This window comes from Ranitomeya variabilis, chromosome 4, assembly GCF_051348905.1.
Source record: "Ranitomeya variabilis isolate aRanVar5 chromosome 4, aRanVar5.hap1, whole genome shotgun sequence".
NCBI lineage: Eukaryota > Metazoa > Chordata > Amphibia > Anura > Dendrobatidae > Ranitomeya > Ranitomeya variabilis.
This window is the reverse complement of record NC_135235.1, coordinates 663,115,891-663,133,569: the sequence shown is the minus strand read 5'-3', so window position 1 is coordinate 663,133,569 and position 17,679 is coordinate 663,115,891. Positions and strand designations below refer to the sequence as shown.

The 17,679-nt window shown below is 49.9% G+C and overlaps 1 protein-coding gene across 3 annotated transcripts in view; it reads left to right on the top strand.

The window, feature by feature from the left end:
- LOC143766212 (uncharacterized) overlaps window positions 1-17,679 on the top strand; it is a 687,372-nt gene that overhangs the window by 550,284 nt on the left and 119,409 nt on the right. For all 3 annotated transcript variants that reach the window (XM_077253710.1, XM_077253712.1, XM_077253709.1), the window contains 3 exons: window positions 327-476; window positions 606-785; window positions 868-991. In XM_077253710.1, coding sequence (XP_077109825.1) covers window positions 327-476; window positions 606-785; window positions 868-991 — 454 coding nt within the window. The remainder of the gene's footprint in view (window positions 1-326; window positions 477-605; window positions 786-867; window positions 992-17,679) is intronic.

The following is a 17,679-nucleotide window of genomic DNA, read 5'->3' as shown; positions in this document are numbered from 1 at the left end:
CTGCTTTCTCACTAACTTATTAGCTTCCTGCCAGTTGGTGGGTATATACTGCTGGGGAGGAGCTAATATATATATTTTTTTTTTGCATAGTGTCAACCTCCTAGTGGCAGCAGCATACACCCATAGATTCCTGTGTCCCCCAGTGAAGCGATAGAGAAATATGAGATTATTTTACAGTATTTAGTTTCCTGTGTCCCCCAATGAAGCCTCCGAGAATGAGATTTTACGATAGGTTACCAAAATCTCCATATTTCCCTTATCTCCAGTAATTGTATTGTTATAAAGGATTCTTTATAATGTTACATTGTCATCTTTTCCCCATTCAGGTCCTTACAATATCGGATTGTTTCAGTGGAGATCTCCTGTATAAGAAGAATTTTCAGATTTACCAATCAAGGATGGATAGGGACAGGGACATGATGGCGGAGAGGATTTTACACATCACCGTTGAGATCCTCTTTTGGCTTAATGTAGAGGTGAATGATTCTGATGATGTCACATTACATCATTCTTATCTATGGGAATAACAGATGTACAGCACTGGAGAGGTGAGGACTCTGGAAATGTCTGTAGTGAGATTTATCAATGTGTCTCTCTATAACCAGGATTACACAGTAATGAAGAAGACCTCTACTGAGCGCTGTCCGGACCCCATGTCTGAGGGATGGGGAAGAACCCTGAGCCCAATCACTAGGCCTTCACCTCACTCCCTGATACAGGAGGACATGAATGACCAGAAGATCCTTGAACTCTCCTATAAAATGATTGAGCTGCTGACTGTAGAGGTGACACTGCTGGAAATGCTGGGATATTATACAGTAATGCTGTGAAGGGATGGGAAGATGACTGTATTATTGTATGTGCCAGGTTCCTATAAGGTGTCAGGATGTCAGCGTCTATTTCTCCATGGAGGAGTGGGAGTATTTAGAAGGACACAAAGATCTGTACAAGGACATCATGATAGAGGTTCCCCAGCCCCTCAGATCGCCAGGTAATGGACAGGACTAAATACACACAGCCTATAATTATCTGTATGTAAAGAATGAATTCAATCCTTGTATGTGTTTCCTCCAGTTCTATCCAGTAAGAGCACAACACCAGAGAGATGTCCCCGTCCTCTTCTTCCACATGTCTGTAAAGAAGAAAATGCCAATGTTCCTCAGGATCATCAGGTAGATAGAGAGAAGGTGTCATGAGATCTCCCTTATGCTGTGTAGATGACTGTGATGGTCTTGTGTTCAGTATTGTTTCCACCACTATTATATATTTTATACTTCTGTATTGAAAACGGTGGAGATGGCAGGATTAGAGCTGACAATATTTATTTCAGGGTGAAGATCTGACCCATAATAATACTACAGAGACATATGTGAGGGATGAAGAGCAGTGTAAAGAGGAGATTCTTACATGCGACCAAGGTGAGTAGTAACCACTTATTGCAGAGAAGTCACAGATTCTTCTCAGTCAGTGGCTGTCATAATAGTAATATAATGGAGGAACTTGACTGCAATTCAGTGGCCAGAGGAGCACGAGCGGGGAAAAGATAGCAGTAGTTCCAGTAGCTGGAAACAATGCTATGAATCCTAGGGATAATAGAAGTGTGGGAACAGTCTGAGTAAGGCCACGTTCACACGTTCAGTGTTTTACATCAGTATTTGTAAGCCCAAACCTGGAGTGGGTGAAAATTGCAAAGGTGGCACACGTTTCTATTATACTTTTTCCTCTGAATGTTCCATTTCTGGTTTGGGCTTACAAATACTGATGTAAAATACTGCACATGAGAACAGGGACTAAGGCCGGGTTCAGATTAGCATTTGGCTGGGCTGCGGATGGCTGCGTTCTTCCTCCCTTCTTCCTGCTTTAAACTCCGCCTACTCAACATGCGTCCTACATACTTATCTTTAACATTGGGTACGCGGCGACCACACGGAAACGCAAAACGCCGCATGCGGACGCATCTGCATACAATGCATGTCCCTGCTTACCCAATGATAAAGATCAATCCGCAGGACACATGTGGAGTAGGCGGAGCTTAAAGTAGGAAAAAAGGCAGCAAGTACGCAGCCATCCGCAGCCCAGCCGAACGCTAATCTGAACTCGGCCTAAAACATTTCTCAGGAGGTGGAAACTGGAACTAGATTAAATGCTAGATGCAAAACTGAAGCCATGAATGAATAATAGCAGCCAATAGTGGTCAATCCACAGAAAGACTATAGAATTCTGACAACGGCTTTTCTCTTTATCAGCGGTGTAGTCTGGCAATATAGCAATCATGTTGTCAGAATCACTGACTGGGTGGATCTGGGTAATGCGGTTCATATAGTACATCTCGACTTCAGGAAGCATTTGATAAAGTATCTCATACTATCCTTATTGAAAAAATGACCAAGTATGGGATTGACAAGGCTACAGTTGGGTGAATTCATAACTGGCTCAGTGATCGTACTCAAAGAGTGGTAATAAATGGTTGCACATCCAATTTTAGAAGACTGTTTCAAGTGGGGTACCACAAGGCTCTATCCTGGCCCCAGTGTTGTTCAACATTTTTATAAATTATCTAGATAAGTGAACGGAAGGTACACTAACCAAATTTGCAGACAATGCAAAGCTAGGAGGGATAAATAACACTAGAGAAAACAGAGAAAGGATTCAGAATGGTCTACTTAAGCTTGAATAATGGTCAGCGACTAATAGAATGGTACTTAACCCCTTCCCGACCCGTGACGCAGGGTATGCATCATGAAAAAGGGTCTTTACCGACCTGTGACGCAGCATATGCGACATGGCGGGATCGTGTTCATGCTGGTCGGGTGACCGCGGTCACTGAAATGTCACCCGACCTGCAGGTTCCCCCCCAACCCCCCTCCCCCCCGGGGCTATTATCGCTCTGGTGACCTCTGTTTCACCCCCCCAGATCTGATTGGAGCTAGCGTACATGTGCTGCTATCCCTCCAATCACATGTGGAGGGGCGGTGTTAACTATGGCTGCCCTCGCTCTATAGCCTGACCACTTCCGTGGATGCTGATGAGCGAGGTCCCTTCTGCTGCCCTACTGCCGCCGCCGCACCACCACGATCTTCCATCCGGTACTCCCCTCTGCTGCCCTCCATCTCCCCGACCTCCGCTCCCCCCCGCCTCAGTGATCACCCCCGCCCCCATTGATCACCCCCTGCCCCAGTGATTACTTCACAGCTGCTGCTGCCGGCTTCTACATCTCCTCAGCCCCCTCCTGCCCCCGGTGAACACCCCCCTCCCCGGTGATTACCCCTTCTGCTGCTGCCGACTTTTGCATTTCCTCAGCCCCCTCCTGCCCCCGCGCCTGACTGCCCCCGGTGATCAGCCCCAGTAATCACCCCCTTGCCCCAGCGATCACCCCCCTCCCCGGTGATTACCCCTTCTGCGACTTTTGCATCTCCTAATCCCCTCCTGCCCCCCGCGCCTGACAGCCCCCTCCTGCCACCGGTGATCACCCCCTTGCCCTGGTGATCACCTCCCCACCCCAGTGATCATTCCCCTGGTGCTGCTGCCGGGTCCTGCATCTCCTCAGCCCCCTCCTGCCCACGCTTCCGACAGCTCCCTCCTGCCTCCGGTGATCACCCCCCCGCTGCTGCCGCCTCCTCCTGCATTTACTCTTCCCCCTCCTGCCCCCACGTGACTGAGAGCCCCTTCCTGCAGTAGAAAGTTTCACCAAGCACTTGCACATACACATGCACACTATAATAAAGTTTAGATTTTTTTTTACACACGCACACACACCACATACACAATGTCCCGCTCGTCCCAGTCACAAAGGGTGTACTCAGCTGAGGAGGCATGTGCCATTATTGCCTCCGAAACTGATAGTGAGGAGAGGATCCCACTTTTCTCTATTCCTCCCACTCTTCCTCCTCCAGTGACACAGACTCGCCACCACGAAGATGTCGCAGGACAAGAAATCATGATGCCAAAAAGAAGAAAAGCGCTACTGTAAGGCATGCACACTACACCAAAATAATAAAATATAATTTTATTGACCCACAATTACAAAAAACATAAAACACAAGTAAAAACATGTGAGAACTACCACTCAAACCCACTGCAATAAACGGATACAATAAGTGCTATGCAATCATATAACCGTGAGGCAATATAGCTCCTAATAAATATTTATCCAATGCACCCTGGGATATCAATAATCAGGACATGTCAAAATTTGGACGATCCCTAGTATGCCCTAAAAGGGACCAAGTAAGGAGGAAATAAACTCAGTGTTGGAGAACCAGCACAGAACATCCCTACAATTAGGGTAACTGTAAGAAACCCGCCAAAAACCTGGGTTTACTGGATTTATACTATGAGCGCTGTGAGTAACATCAGTCAAATACAGTAGCTTAGCTACCTGGGGGGGCAGTTGCCCAGTGCCCAGCTCTCTGAGGGGGCCCACCCGGAGCTGCGCTCTGTAGCTGTATTGGCGTGCACAGCGCGCCAATACAGTTACTTTCTGCGGCAGAGCAGGGAGACACGATCTCCCTGCCCGGCCGTTATGGGGCCCCTGAGGAGGTGGTGGAGGGCCCGGTACCAGCAGTGGGCCCCCCCGCCTGTCATCACAGGGTCAGCTGCATGGCGATACAGCTGACAGCATTGATGAGAGAGGGAGCGTTACGCTCCTCCCATCATCCCCTGTCAGTGTCTGACGCCGTCGACACTGACGGGGTTGCCATGACATCAATAGTCAGCGCCCCCTGTCTGGAGATGAGCTGGCGCTCAGAGTACCGCGGGAACAAGGAGGAAGAAAGGTGAGTATTGGATTTTTTTTTTTTATCGGGTGCATTATACTATACTGGCCTATGGGGGTGCATTATACTATACTGGCTGCCTAATGGGGGTGCATTATACTATACTGGCTGCCTAATGGGGGTGCATTATACTATACAGACTGCCTAATGGGGGTGCATTATACTGTACAGACTGCTTAATGGGGGTACATTATACTATACAGGCTGCCTAATGGGGGTAGATTATACTATACAGGCTGCCTATCGGGGTGCATTATACCATACAGACTGCCTAATGGGGGTGCATTATACCATACAGACTGCCTAATGGGGGTGCATTATACTATACAGGCTGCCTAATGGGGGTTCATTATACTATACAGACTGCTTAATCGGGTACATTATACTATATAGGCTGCCTAATGGGGTTACATTATACTATACAGGCTGCCTATGGGGGTGCATTATACTATACAGGCTGCCTAATAGGGGGTGCATTATACTATATTGGCTGCCTTTTGGGGGTGCATTTTTCTATACTAGCTGCCTAAGAGGGGTGCATTATAGTATACAGGATGCCTAATGGGGGTGCATTATACTATACAGGCTGCCTACGGGGGTTCATTATACTGTACTGGCTGCCTATAGGGGTGCATTATACTGTACTGGCTGCCTAATGGGGGTGCATTACACTGTACCGGCTGCCTAATAGGGGTGCATTATACAATACAGACTGCCTAATGGGGGTGTATTATACTGTATTGGCTGCATATGGGGGTGCAATATACTGTACAGGCTGCCTAATGGGGGGTTCAATGTACTATACAGGCGGCCTAATGGGGGTGCATTATACTATACAGGCTGCCTAATGCTGGTGCATTATACTATACAGACTGCCTAATGGGGGGTGCATTATACTATACAGACTGCCTAATGGGGGTGCAGTATACTATACAGGCTGCCTAATGGGGGTAAATTATACTTTACAGGCTGCCTTATGGGGGTGCATTATATTGTACTGGCTGCCTAATGGGGGTGCGTTATACTACACAGGCTGCCTAATGGGGGTGCATTATACTTTACAGGCTGCCTAATAGTGGGTGCATTGTGCTATACTGGCTGCCTTTTGGGGTGCATTTTTCTATACTCGCTGCCTAATGGGCGTGCATTATAGTATACAGGCTGCCTAATGGGAGTGCATTTTACCTTACAGGCTGCCTAAAGGGGGTTCATTATACGGTATCGGCTGCCTATGGGGGTGCATTATACTGTACTGGCTGCCTAAGGGGGTGCATTATAGTATACAGGCTGCCTAATAGGGTTGCTTTATACTATACAGGCTGCCTAATGGGGGTGCGTTATACTATACAGACTGCCTAATGGGGGTGCATTATATTGTACTGGCTTCCTAATGAGGGTCCAATATACTATACAGGCTGCCTAATGGGGGTGCAATATACTATACATGGTATGCATTGACTTTCCCCAGCTCCCCCTGGCTCCTGAATGCCTCTGTATATTGCATTGAATTTTCATGATATGCATTGACTTTCCCCAGCTCTCCCTGGCTTCTGAATGCCTCTGTATATTGCATTGTTTTTTTCTATGCTTTCCCTGGATCTGAGTGTCTAGGTGCTGCACATATAATCCTTTCTTAGTACGCTTTCTTACCTATCAGCTTGTTTCCATGACCTGTTTTCATGTATCTCATTGTGATATTTTGGCATCTCTCTGAGTGGTCATTCCAACCCCTCCCTCTCTTTATGACCTCTGCCTAACTCTGTGCATCTGGTCTCCCATACCCAGCCACCTCCTCATTCACACCTGATTGCCCTTAACTGGGGATATATTCACATGCAGGCGTCTGCTACAGACGCAGTCTGCTGAATTTCATCTTTTAAATTACCGTATTTTCCGGCGTATAAGACGACTGGGCGTATAAGACGACCCCCCAACTTTTCCAGTTAAAATATAAAATCTTCTTAAAAGTCGGGGGTCTTCTTATACACCGTATGTCGTCTTATAGGGCCGTGACTAATGTGCCTTTTGGGAAGGGGGGAGTGGTCCTGATGACAACGAGGGGGCGTCTCACAGGAAAGTGAGTATCCCCCATTACCTGATCGTAGCGCTGCAGCGTGGGGTCTCTGCTGGGAGCGGCGGCTGCTGTGCTGTGGGGCGGCGGCTCCTCTTCTGCAGTGTGGGACCTCTGTGCTGTGGGGCGGCGGCGTATCTTCATGCAGTCGGGGCTCCTCCGGCATCTCATTAAAGCCTGGAGGCCCCGCCGGCAGCTCCATCGGTGTAATGCGGTGGCCTCAGGGAAAATGGCCGCTGCTCAGATTCAGATCTCGTCCCGAGATCTCGGGAGACGAGATCTGAATCTGAGCAGCGGCCATTTTCCCGGAGGCAGCTCAATAGGTGTTATGCGGTGGCCTCCGGGAAAATGGCCGCTGGGGGCGGCGCATGCTCAGACTCAGATCTCGTCCCGAGATCTCGGGACACGAGATCTGAATCTGAGCAGCGGCCATTTTCCCGGAGGCCACCGCATTGCACAGATTGAGCTGCCGGCGGGGCCTCCGGGCTTTAACGAGATGCCGGAGGAGCCCCGACTGCATGAAGATACGCCGCCGCCCCACAGCACAGAGGCCCCACACTGAAGAAGAGGAGCCGCCGCCGCTCCCAGCACAGAGACCCCACGCTGCAGCGCTAGGATCAGGTAATGGGGGATAGTCCACGCACTTTCCTATGAGACGCCCCCTCGTCGTCATCAGGACCACTTCCCCCCCCACCCACCATATACACCGGCGTGCAGGGCGATACCCGGCGTATAAGACGACCCCCGACTTTTAAGAAGATTTTCAGGGGTTAAAAAGTAATCTTATACGCCGGAAAATACGGTACATCTTTTTAATTATGAATTTGAATTAGACTGAATTGGACTGGAAATGACTGGAAGGTAACAGAGTACCAACCACTACAATGTTTGTTTCTTTGCTCTTTCACCCCCATACTACTTTTCTTCTTACAATCTCCTTCAATCCCTCCACCTAGTAAGGAACTAGTAATTTCTTCCTCCCTCCTCCCCAGCCATCTCACCTTCTCCTCAGAACTGTTCCTCCACATACAATCCCTTTTCTCCAGACACACACGGCCACATCATGTCCTATCCTGCACCCACCTTCTAACGCTCTGTCTGCTACTCCTTATTGCTGGTGATGTATCCCCAAATCCTGGCCCTCCTCAACACATCCCCACACTCATTTCGAACCCCCTACCTCAATCCTCCGCACATTTTCCCAACCATGACAACCTCCTACCCATTCATCCAGCCCCCATTTCCCCGGTCCCCTTACCTGGAGCACTATGGAACGCACACTCCGTCTGCAACAAACTGCCATTTATCCATGACCTCTTCATCACCAACAAACTCTCCTTCTTTGGCATCACGGAAACCTGGCTCACCCCCTCTGACTCAGCCTCTCCAGCTGCGCTTTCCAACGGCGGTCTCCACCTCTCTCACACCAACAAATGTGGTGGAGGGTTGGCTTGCTCCTGTCCGACACCTGCTCCTTCACTCCAATCCCGCTACCACCCTCCGCTACTCTTCCCTCATTTGAGGTGCACTCCATCCGCATCTATTCCCCCAGCTGGCTGTCATCTACCGCCCCCCAGAACTAGCCATCTCCACCTTTCTCGACCACTTCACCACATGGCTACTTCATTTCCTCTCTGTTGACATCCCCACTATCATCATTGGTGATTTCAACATCCCCAGTGACACTTCCACCTCAGCTGCCTCTAAACTTTTATCACTGACTGCCTCCTTTGGCCTCACTCAATGGTCCTCTGAGGCCACTCACAAAGATGGCCACACGCTGGACCTCATCTTCACCCGCCTCTGCTCCCTTACTAATCTCACTAACACACTCCTCCCCCTGTCTGACCACAACCTACTGACATTCTCTTCCCTCTCCTCTCCCTAGTGTGCAACCCCCACTCCACAAACTCCCTCGCAGAAATCTCAACTTACAATCACTCTCTGAGTTCCTTCTTCCTCTTACCGACATAGCCTCCCTTCATGACACAGATGCTGCTGCTTTTTATAACACCACAATAACAGCAACACTCAATTCGGCCGCCCCGCTCATGCATAGCAAAACTCGTACAATCAACAGGCAGCCTTGGCTGACCAGCCTGACCAAAGAATTGAGACGGGCTTCTAGGATCGCTGAGCGGAGATGGAAGCGATCCCGCTCTGCTGACCACTTCACCGCATACAAGCAGTCCCTCGCCAGCTTCAAGTCCGTGCTCACTGCCGCAAAACAAACTTACTTCTCATCTCTCATATCCTCCCTGTCTCACAACCCTAAACAGCTTTTCAACGCTTTCAATTCTCTACTCCGGCCCCCTGCACCCCCTCCCTCCCCTCTCATTTCTGCTGAAGACTTCGCCTCTTTCTTTAAACAGAAGATCGATGCAATCAGAGAAAGCTTTGGCCCACAGTGCCCAATGCCCCTCTTAGCTGCTCACCCCTGCTCCTCCAAAACCAGCTTCTCCACCATGACAGAAGATCAGCTCTCCACCCTCCTGTCAAGATCACACCTCACCACCTGCACGCTCAACCCACATCCATCCCACCTCATCCCTAACCTTTCCACTATCTTCATCCCAACCCTAACGCACCTCTTCAACCTCTCACTCACAACAGGTGTCTTTCCCTCATCCTTCAAGCATGCCAAGATCACACCCATCCTCAAAAAGCCCTCCCTCAACCCATCCTCTGTGTCTAGCTATCGCCCGATATCTCTTCTCCCTTATGCCTCCAAATTGCTGGAGCAACACGTCCATCTTGAACTGTCCTCCCACCTCTCCTCCTGCTCCCTCTTTGATCGGTTACAATCTGGCTTCCGTTCCCATCACTCAACTGAAACTGCCCTAAAGTCACCAATGACTAACTGCCAGGAGCAAGCGACACTACTCTGTCCTTCTCCTGGACCTGTCTTCTGCCTTTGACGCTGTGGACCACTCCCTTCTGCTACAAATCCTCTCATCTCGGCATCACAGACTTGGCCCTTTCCTGGATCTCGTCATATCTGACAGACCGGACATTCAGTGTCTCCCTGCCCCACACCACCTCCTCACCTCGCCCCTTGTCAGTCGGTGTTCCTCAAGGCTCTGTTCTAGGTCCCCTACTCTTCTCCATCTCCACCTTCGGTCTGGGACAGCTCATAGAATCCCACGGTATGCAGTACCATCTCTATGCCGACGACACGCAGATCTACCTATCCGGACCTGACCTCACCTCCTTACTTACCAAAATCCTGCACTGTCTGTCTGCTATTTCAGCCTTCTTTTCTGCTCGCTTTCTACAACTGAACATGGACAAAACAGAATTCATCATCTTTCCCCATCTCACTCTACCCCTCCACCAGACCTAATCATCAATGTCAATGGCTGCTCACTTTCCCCAGTCCCACACGCCCGGTGCCTCGGGGTGATCCTCAACTCTGCCCTCTCTTTCAAGCCACATATCCAAGCCCTTGCCTCCTCCTGCCGCCTCAAACTCAAAAACATTTCCCGGGTCCGTGCATTCCTTGACCGCGACACCGCAAAAACACTAGTGCATGCCCTTATCATCTATGTTGCTCTACTAATCTACCTGTCTCCCCGCTATTCTGCAGCCTCTCCCCTATGCCAAGCCCTTCACTGGCTTCCTATCGCCCAGAGACACCAGTTCAAAACCCTCACAATGACCTACAAAGCCATCCACAACCTATCTCCTCCATACATCTGTGACATGATCTCCCGGTACCTACCAACACGCAACCTCCGATCCTCTCAAGAGCTCCTTCTCTACTCCCCTCTCATCCCTTCTTCCAACAACCGCATCCAAGACTTCTCCCGTGCTTCCCCCATACTTTGGAACACTCTACCCCAACACATCAGACTCTCGCCTACCATAGAAACCTTCAAAAAGAACCTGAAGACTCACCTCTTCCGACAAGCCTACAGCCTGCAGTGATCCTGAACCTACTGAACCGCCGCACAACCAGCTCTACCCTCTTCTAGTATATCATCACCCATCCCTTGCAGACTATGAGCCCTCGCGCGCAGGGTCCTCCCTCCTTATGTACCCGTGTGCCTGTGTTTTTTGCTCATGTTTAATGTATTTGTCTATATTTGCCCCGTATTTCACATGTAAAGCGCCGTGGAATAAATGGTGGCTATAAAAATGTATAATAATAATAATACAGGCTGCCTAATGGCTGGGTTCAATGTACTATACAGGCTGCCTAATGGGGGTGCATTATACTATATAGCAGGGGTCAGGAACCTTTTTGGCTAAGAGAGCCGTAAACGCCACATATTTTGAAATATAATTCCGCGAGAGCCGTACAATATGTTTAAAGGGCCATTGACAGATCAATCGCTCCAATGTTCACTTAGTACAGCAAGGAATGCTCCTCCCTGCTGTATAAAGCCACAACTGGACTGAAACAATGGTAATTAGCAGTAAAAAAATTAAATAAATAACTTACATTGTGAGCTTGCGATGCATGACATCAGTCCAGCAGTCTGGCTTCTTCTTTTTCCTGCGCATGACTGGAAGCTGGCATTCTTCCCACCTGATGTTGAGAGAATGCCAGCTTTGAGGCATTCGCAGAAGAAAGAAGCTGGAATGTTGGACATGTCACACAACGTATTGTCAGTTATGTCAATTATCTATTTTATTATTTTACAGCGAATTATTGTTTAGGTCCAGCGGTGGCTTAGTGCACCTTCAAAGCAGCAGCACAGCCAGGGGTTTCTGGAACGTCCAAGGGAGACACAAGGGAGGAGGCAGATGCCGCTTCACTAGGGGACGCAGGTGCGTGCTTGCAGACGGCGTGGCTATGCAGGGAGTTATGGGAAATGTAGTCCATGCTCCCTGCCGCTCACCACTGCCGCCAATGCTTATCAGGCCATCAAAGAACTACCAATATCAGCGTGCACCGCGGCCTGATGGAGCGCGGTGCATGCATCCTTCCCAGGGGCGTAGCTAGAGCTTTTGCCGCCCGGGGCTGTTCCCGAGTTTGGCGCCCCCCCCCCCCCCCCTAGAACGTATGCGATTTTCACACTTAGTCATGTACCGACGAGCTCCTCTCCCTTAAGCTCCCAATGTTCAGTGAAAAACTGAGAGAAGCAGAAGAGAAGCTCGTTGTTACAGGACCATGAGTATGAAAATCGCATATGAGTGACGTGTCCATGTGTCGACGACTGGAACCTGCAGAGGTGAATCCTGACATCGCAGCTTCTGAATTCTCACAACTAATGCATTGCACACTTTTAGGATTCTCCCTGGCCGGTGGACAGTCATGTCAGCACAAGCATGCGATTTGTATACTTCCGACCACATTCCGACTAGACGTGCCTGGCCTCGCTCAGTTCATTTTCATAGAGTGAGGCCACACATGTCTAGTCAGCACGTGACCGCATGTATGTAAATCGCCAGCACCAGAGAATCCTGACAGTGTGCAGGGTGCACTGTGAGAACTCAGAAGTCTGCAGTCACAAAGAATGACTGCAGACTCATTACAAACCTGGACATCCACTTTAATGCTCCTAACATAAATAAAAACATGAGAGTTAGTCAGTATCACAAATAACATTTACATCCAGGTACCTTATAGATGACGTCGCCTCTGGAGCCGTTCTTCTTTTCTTCATCTTGTCCAGATCCCATGATGAGTTTTCTCATCCACAGCCGTCTCTGCAGACTTCCATCTTCTCCATTCTTTTGCAGAAAGTCTCCACATGACGCCCTTAAAGATACAAGTGTCATTATAATGCTCCTGAATAAAAAATTTCCCCGCACTATATTGTCTGCATAAAATATGACCCCACACTGTCTGTCTTATGGTACTTGCTCTTCACACTGACCTCCCCTTTCTATACCGGACCCCTCTTCACACTGACCTCTCACACTGTGTCCCCCCTATAGGGCCCAGTATTTATACTGTACTCTCTCATCACACTCCCCCTCCTTTGTATCATATCCCCTCCTGGCTGTGCCCTTACACTGTCCCCCATGCTACGCATGCACACATCCCAACACCCTCACTCCCCGTACTCTGTCCACATACGTTTTTCACATCGCTACTCATACTGTGTCCGCATACATTCCCCTGTTTGACCCCAAGCTGTCTGCACCCATCCCCCATACTGTTTCCTCATATATGCCCCCCCATCTCCCCCTTTGCTCTTCATTTTGTGTCCTCAGATCTCCCCCACACATTAAATCCCCCCATCCCCATGACAAATCTCCCCCCACACACAATAAATACCCCATCTCCACTCACATTAAATCTCCCCCCACAATAAATCCCCCCCATCTCCACTCATATTAAATATCCCCAATCCAATAATATATCCCACTATCCCCACTCACATGAAATCCCCCCCACAATATATGCCCCCATCCCCACTCACAGTAAATCCCCCCCACAATATATGCCCCCATCCCCACTCACAGTAAATCCCCCCCCCACAATAAATGCCCCCATCCCCACTCACAGTAAATCCCCCCCACAATAAATGCCCCCATCCCCACTCACAGTAAATCCCCCCCACAATAAATGCCCCCATCCCCACTCACAGTAAATCCCCCCCACAATATTTTCCCCCATCCCCACTCACAGTAAATCCCCCCCTGCACCTTCGGTGTCTTCAGCTCCAGCCTCCACTCACAGTAAATCCCCCCCCACAATATATGCCCCCCTTCCCCACACAGTAAATTCCCCCCCTGCACTTTCGGTGTCTTCAGCTCCATTGGAGCACTTACCACCGCTCTGCATCTCCTGCTCTGCCGCGCAGGTGAGTGACGTCAGCAGCGTGATCACATGACCTGATCACGCTGCTGGCATCGCTCTGACCCGGCAGTCAGAGCTTCAATTGTACTCGCATCACAGATACGAGTACAATTGAACACTGGGAGCCGGCACGCTGCAGCTTCTCTGTGCCGGCTGTCAGCTTGACAGTCGGCACAGAGAACAGCTGACTCCCAGCGCGGGGGGTGACAGAATGCAGCCGCCGGGGGAGACACTGCGGACCGCCGCTTTAGGCGGCCCGACTGCGCCCCCCTGCCGGCTGCTCCCCCCCTAGATACGCCACTGACTCACCCCCGCATTGTGCCGCCCCCCCCCCCCGCATTGTGCCGCCCGGGGCGGCCCGCACCCCCCTTCCTACGCCACTGATCCTTCCCATAGACAGGTAGGAGCCCTGTCTGCGAGCCAGATACGGCCATCAAAAGAGCCATATCTGGCTCGCGAGCCATAGGTTCCCGACCCCTGCTATATAGGCTGCCTAATGGGGGTGCATTATATTGTACTGGCTGCCTAATGGCGGTGCATTATATTGTACTGGCTGCTTAATGGGGGTACATTATATTGTACTGGCTGCCTAATGGGGGTGCATTATACTATACAGGTCTGTGGAGAGTGCATTATACTATACAGGCCTGTGGGGAGTGCATTATACCATACAGGCCTATGGGGAGTGCATTATACTATATAGGCCTATGGGGAGTGCATTATACTATTCAGGCCTATGGGGAGTGCATTATACTATACAGGCCAATGGGGAGTGCATTATACTATATTGAGGATTATCTGGCACATTATAGTATATGGAGGCTATCAAGGGGGCCATCATACAGTGTGGGGGATTACAGTGAAAGGGGCCATCACACAGTAGCCCCCAAAATGCTTGAGGGCCCCAACACTAAGGGGTCAGTATACTGTGTATGGGTACCTTACAGTCAGGAGGCATCATGTTATGTATAAGAGAGCATCATGACGTGTATAGGGGAGCTGTACAGGGGGGAGACTCTGGACATTGGTAAATGTAAAGTGGGCACTTATTGTTATAGGGGAACTCAGGTTACTGTGACTATCAAAGGGGCACACAGAGGGCATTATTATTTTCTAGGGAGCAAAATGTGGGCACTGATTCTATGGCACTTGCACCCGGCATTACTATATTCTAGAGTTACTTTAGAATTTAGAAGGCACAGAGAACCACACAGCATGTGCAGTAATAGGGACACATACGCCAGCAGCGGCTCGTTATTGGGGTATCAGGTACAGTAATAGGGACACACACGGCAGCAGCGGCTCAGTATTGGGGTACTAGTAGGATGAGGAGTGTGTGCAGGTTGCCAATAGATGGTTACGTGCTGAAAATATTAGAAGTGAAGTGTGTCTTTGTTGTATTCTCTGCAGACGAGTCCTGGGTGGAAGAAGTTGTGTCTGTCTGGGCCATATGGAAAAGACGGGAAAAGTGAACAACTCCATCAGAAAGAACGTCAGCAGTGATGAGCGAATATGCTTGTTACTTGAGATTTCTCGAGCATGCTCGAGAAATTTCGAGTAACGAGTATATTCGCTCATCACTAAACGTCAGTGGTAAGTCATCTACTATATAATTGTCTAAGGGTCACTTCCGTCTGTCCTTCTGTCTGTCTGTCTGTCTGTCACGGTTATTCGTTCACTGATTGGTCTCGCCAGCTGCCTGTCATGGCTGCCGCGACCAATCAGCGACGGGCACAGTCCGGAAGAAAATGGCCGCTCCTTCCTCCCCGCAGTCAGTGCCCGCTCCATACTCCCCTCCAGTCAGCGCTCACACAGGGTTAATTGCAGCGTTGCAGCTATGCCGCGGTCGGTTAACGCTGCTATTAACCCTGTGTGACCAACGTTTTACTATTGATGCTGCCTATACGGCGTCAATAGTAAACATATCTAATGTTAAAAACAATAATAAAAAAAATCGTTATATACTCACCGTCCGTTGGCCCCTCGGATCCACAACAGGCCTTCCCTGCTCGCGACGCTCCGGTAACCGGTACATGCTGCGATCTCGCGAAATGACGTGCGGTCTCGCGAGACCACTACGTCATCATCTCGCGAGACCGCAATGCAATCTTCAGACCGGAGCGTGCGACGAGCATCGGTAACCAGCTGCTTCGATCCTGAGGCTCCGGAAGGTGAGTATATAACTATTTTTTATTCTTTCTTTTTTTTTTAACAGGGATATGATGCATACTACGTGGCTCGGGCAGTATACTATGTGGCTGGGCACTATACTATGTGGCTGGGCACTATACTACGTGGCTGGGCAATATACTATGTGGCTGGCCAATATACTACGTGGCTGGCCAATATACTACGTGGCCGGGCACTATACTACGTGGCTGGGAAATATACTATGTGGCTGGGGCTGGGAAATATGCTATGTGGCTGGGCACTATACTACGTCACTGGGCAATATACTACGTGACTGAGCAGTATACTACGTGGCTGGGCAATATACTACGTGGCTGGGCAATATACTACGTGGCTGGGCAATATACTATGTGGCTGGGTAATATACTACGTGGCTGGGCAGTATACTACGTGGCTGGGCAATATACTACGTGGCTGGGCAATATACTACGTGGCTGGGCAATATACTACGTGGCTGGCCAATATACTACGTGACTGGGCAGTATACTACGTGGCTGGGCAATATACTACGTGGCTGGGCAATATACTATGTGACTGGCTAATATACTACGTGACTGGGCAGTATACTACGTGGCAGGGCAGTATACTACGTGGCAGGGCAGTATACTACGTGGCAGGGCAATATACTACGTGGCAGGGCAATATACTACGTGGCAGGGCAATATACTACGTGGCAGGGCAATATACTACGTGGCTGGGCAATATACTACGTGGCTGGGCAATATACTACGTGGCTGGGCAATATACTACGTGGCTGGGCAATATACTACGTGGCTGGGCAATATACTATGTGGCTGGGCAGTATACTACGTGACTGGGCAGTATACGTGGCTGGGCAATATACTAGGTGGCTGGGCAATATACTAGGTGGCTGGGCAATATACTAGGTGGCTGGGCAATATACTAGGTGGCTGGGCAATATACTAGGTGGCCCCCTCAGAAGCTCCCCCCCCCCGATCCAAAACCCTAGCTACGCCACTCAAATAGGATAGATAGTGATGACCAATGACTGATAAACCACTGAAGGAGTAATGGCAGTCTGCAGTCACGTAGATTGACTGCAGACTTTTATCCCAAGCCTGGACTACTCCTTTAAACGGAGCCTGACAGGTAATTTAGGCTGCTCGAACTATGTGCAGTGTGTATCTGCACCGGCTGTAGTATCTCACCAGGTATGTTTGTCTCTGTAAAGCTGCGGTGTTTCAGAGAAAAACATACTAATAGCTGCTGGGGAGCTAGCGAATCTGTGCACGAGTCCTACAGACAGGTCCCTGGCGGCTTCTTCCTGCCCGCTGACAGTGCGGTGCTGTGAGCTATTCCTACAGACAGGTCCCTGGCGGCTTCTTCCTGCCCGCTGACAGTGCGGTGCTGTGAGCTATTCCTACAGACAGGTCCCCGGCGGCTTCTCCCCGCCCGCTGACAGTGTGTCGCTGTGCATTAGTCGTACAGACAGGTCCCTGGCGGGTTCTCCCCACCCGCTGACAGTGCGGTGCTGTGCACGAGTCCTACAGACAGGTCCCTGGCGGCTTCTTCTCGCCCGCAGACAGTGACTGACAAATGTCATCCTACGTGGGCGTATAACAGACTTGTCAGTCACTGTTAGCGGGTGGAAAGAAGTCGCCGGGGACCTGTCTGTAGGACTAGTGCACAGCGCCGCTCGCTCCCCAGCAGCTATTAGTGTTTTTCTCTGAAATGCAGCAGCTTTTGGGTATGTGCAGAAGTTCAGGAATTGGCAGTGCTTTGGACGTAGCACATGTCCGTCTCCGTGGGTGTCGGTGCACGCATAGTGGAGATGGGATTTTTTGAAATCCCATCCACTACACTGTAACATCTGGAGACTGCGGGTTGGACGTTACACAAGTACACCACGTCAAACCCGCAAAGTAAAG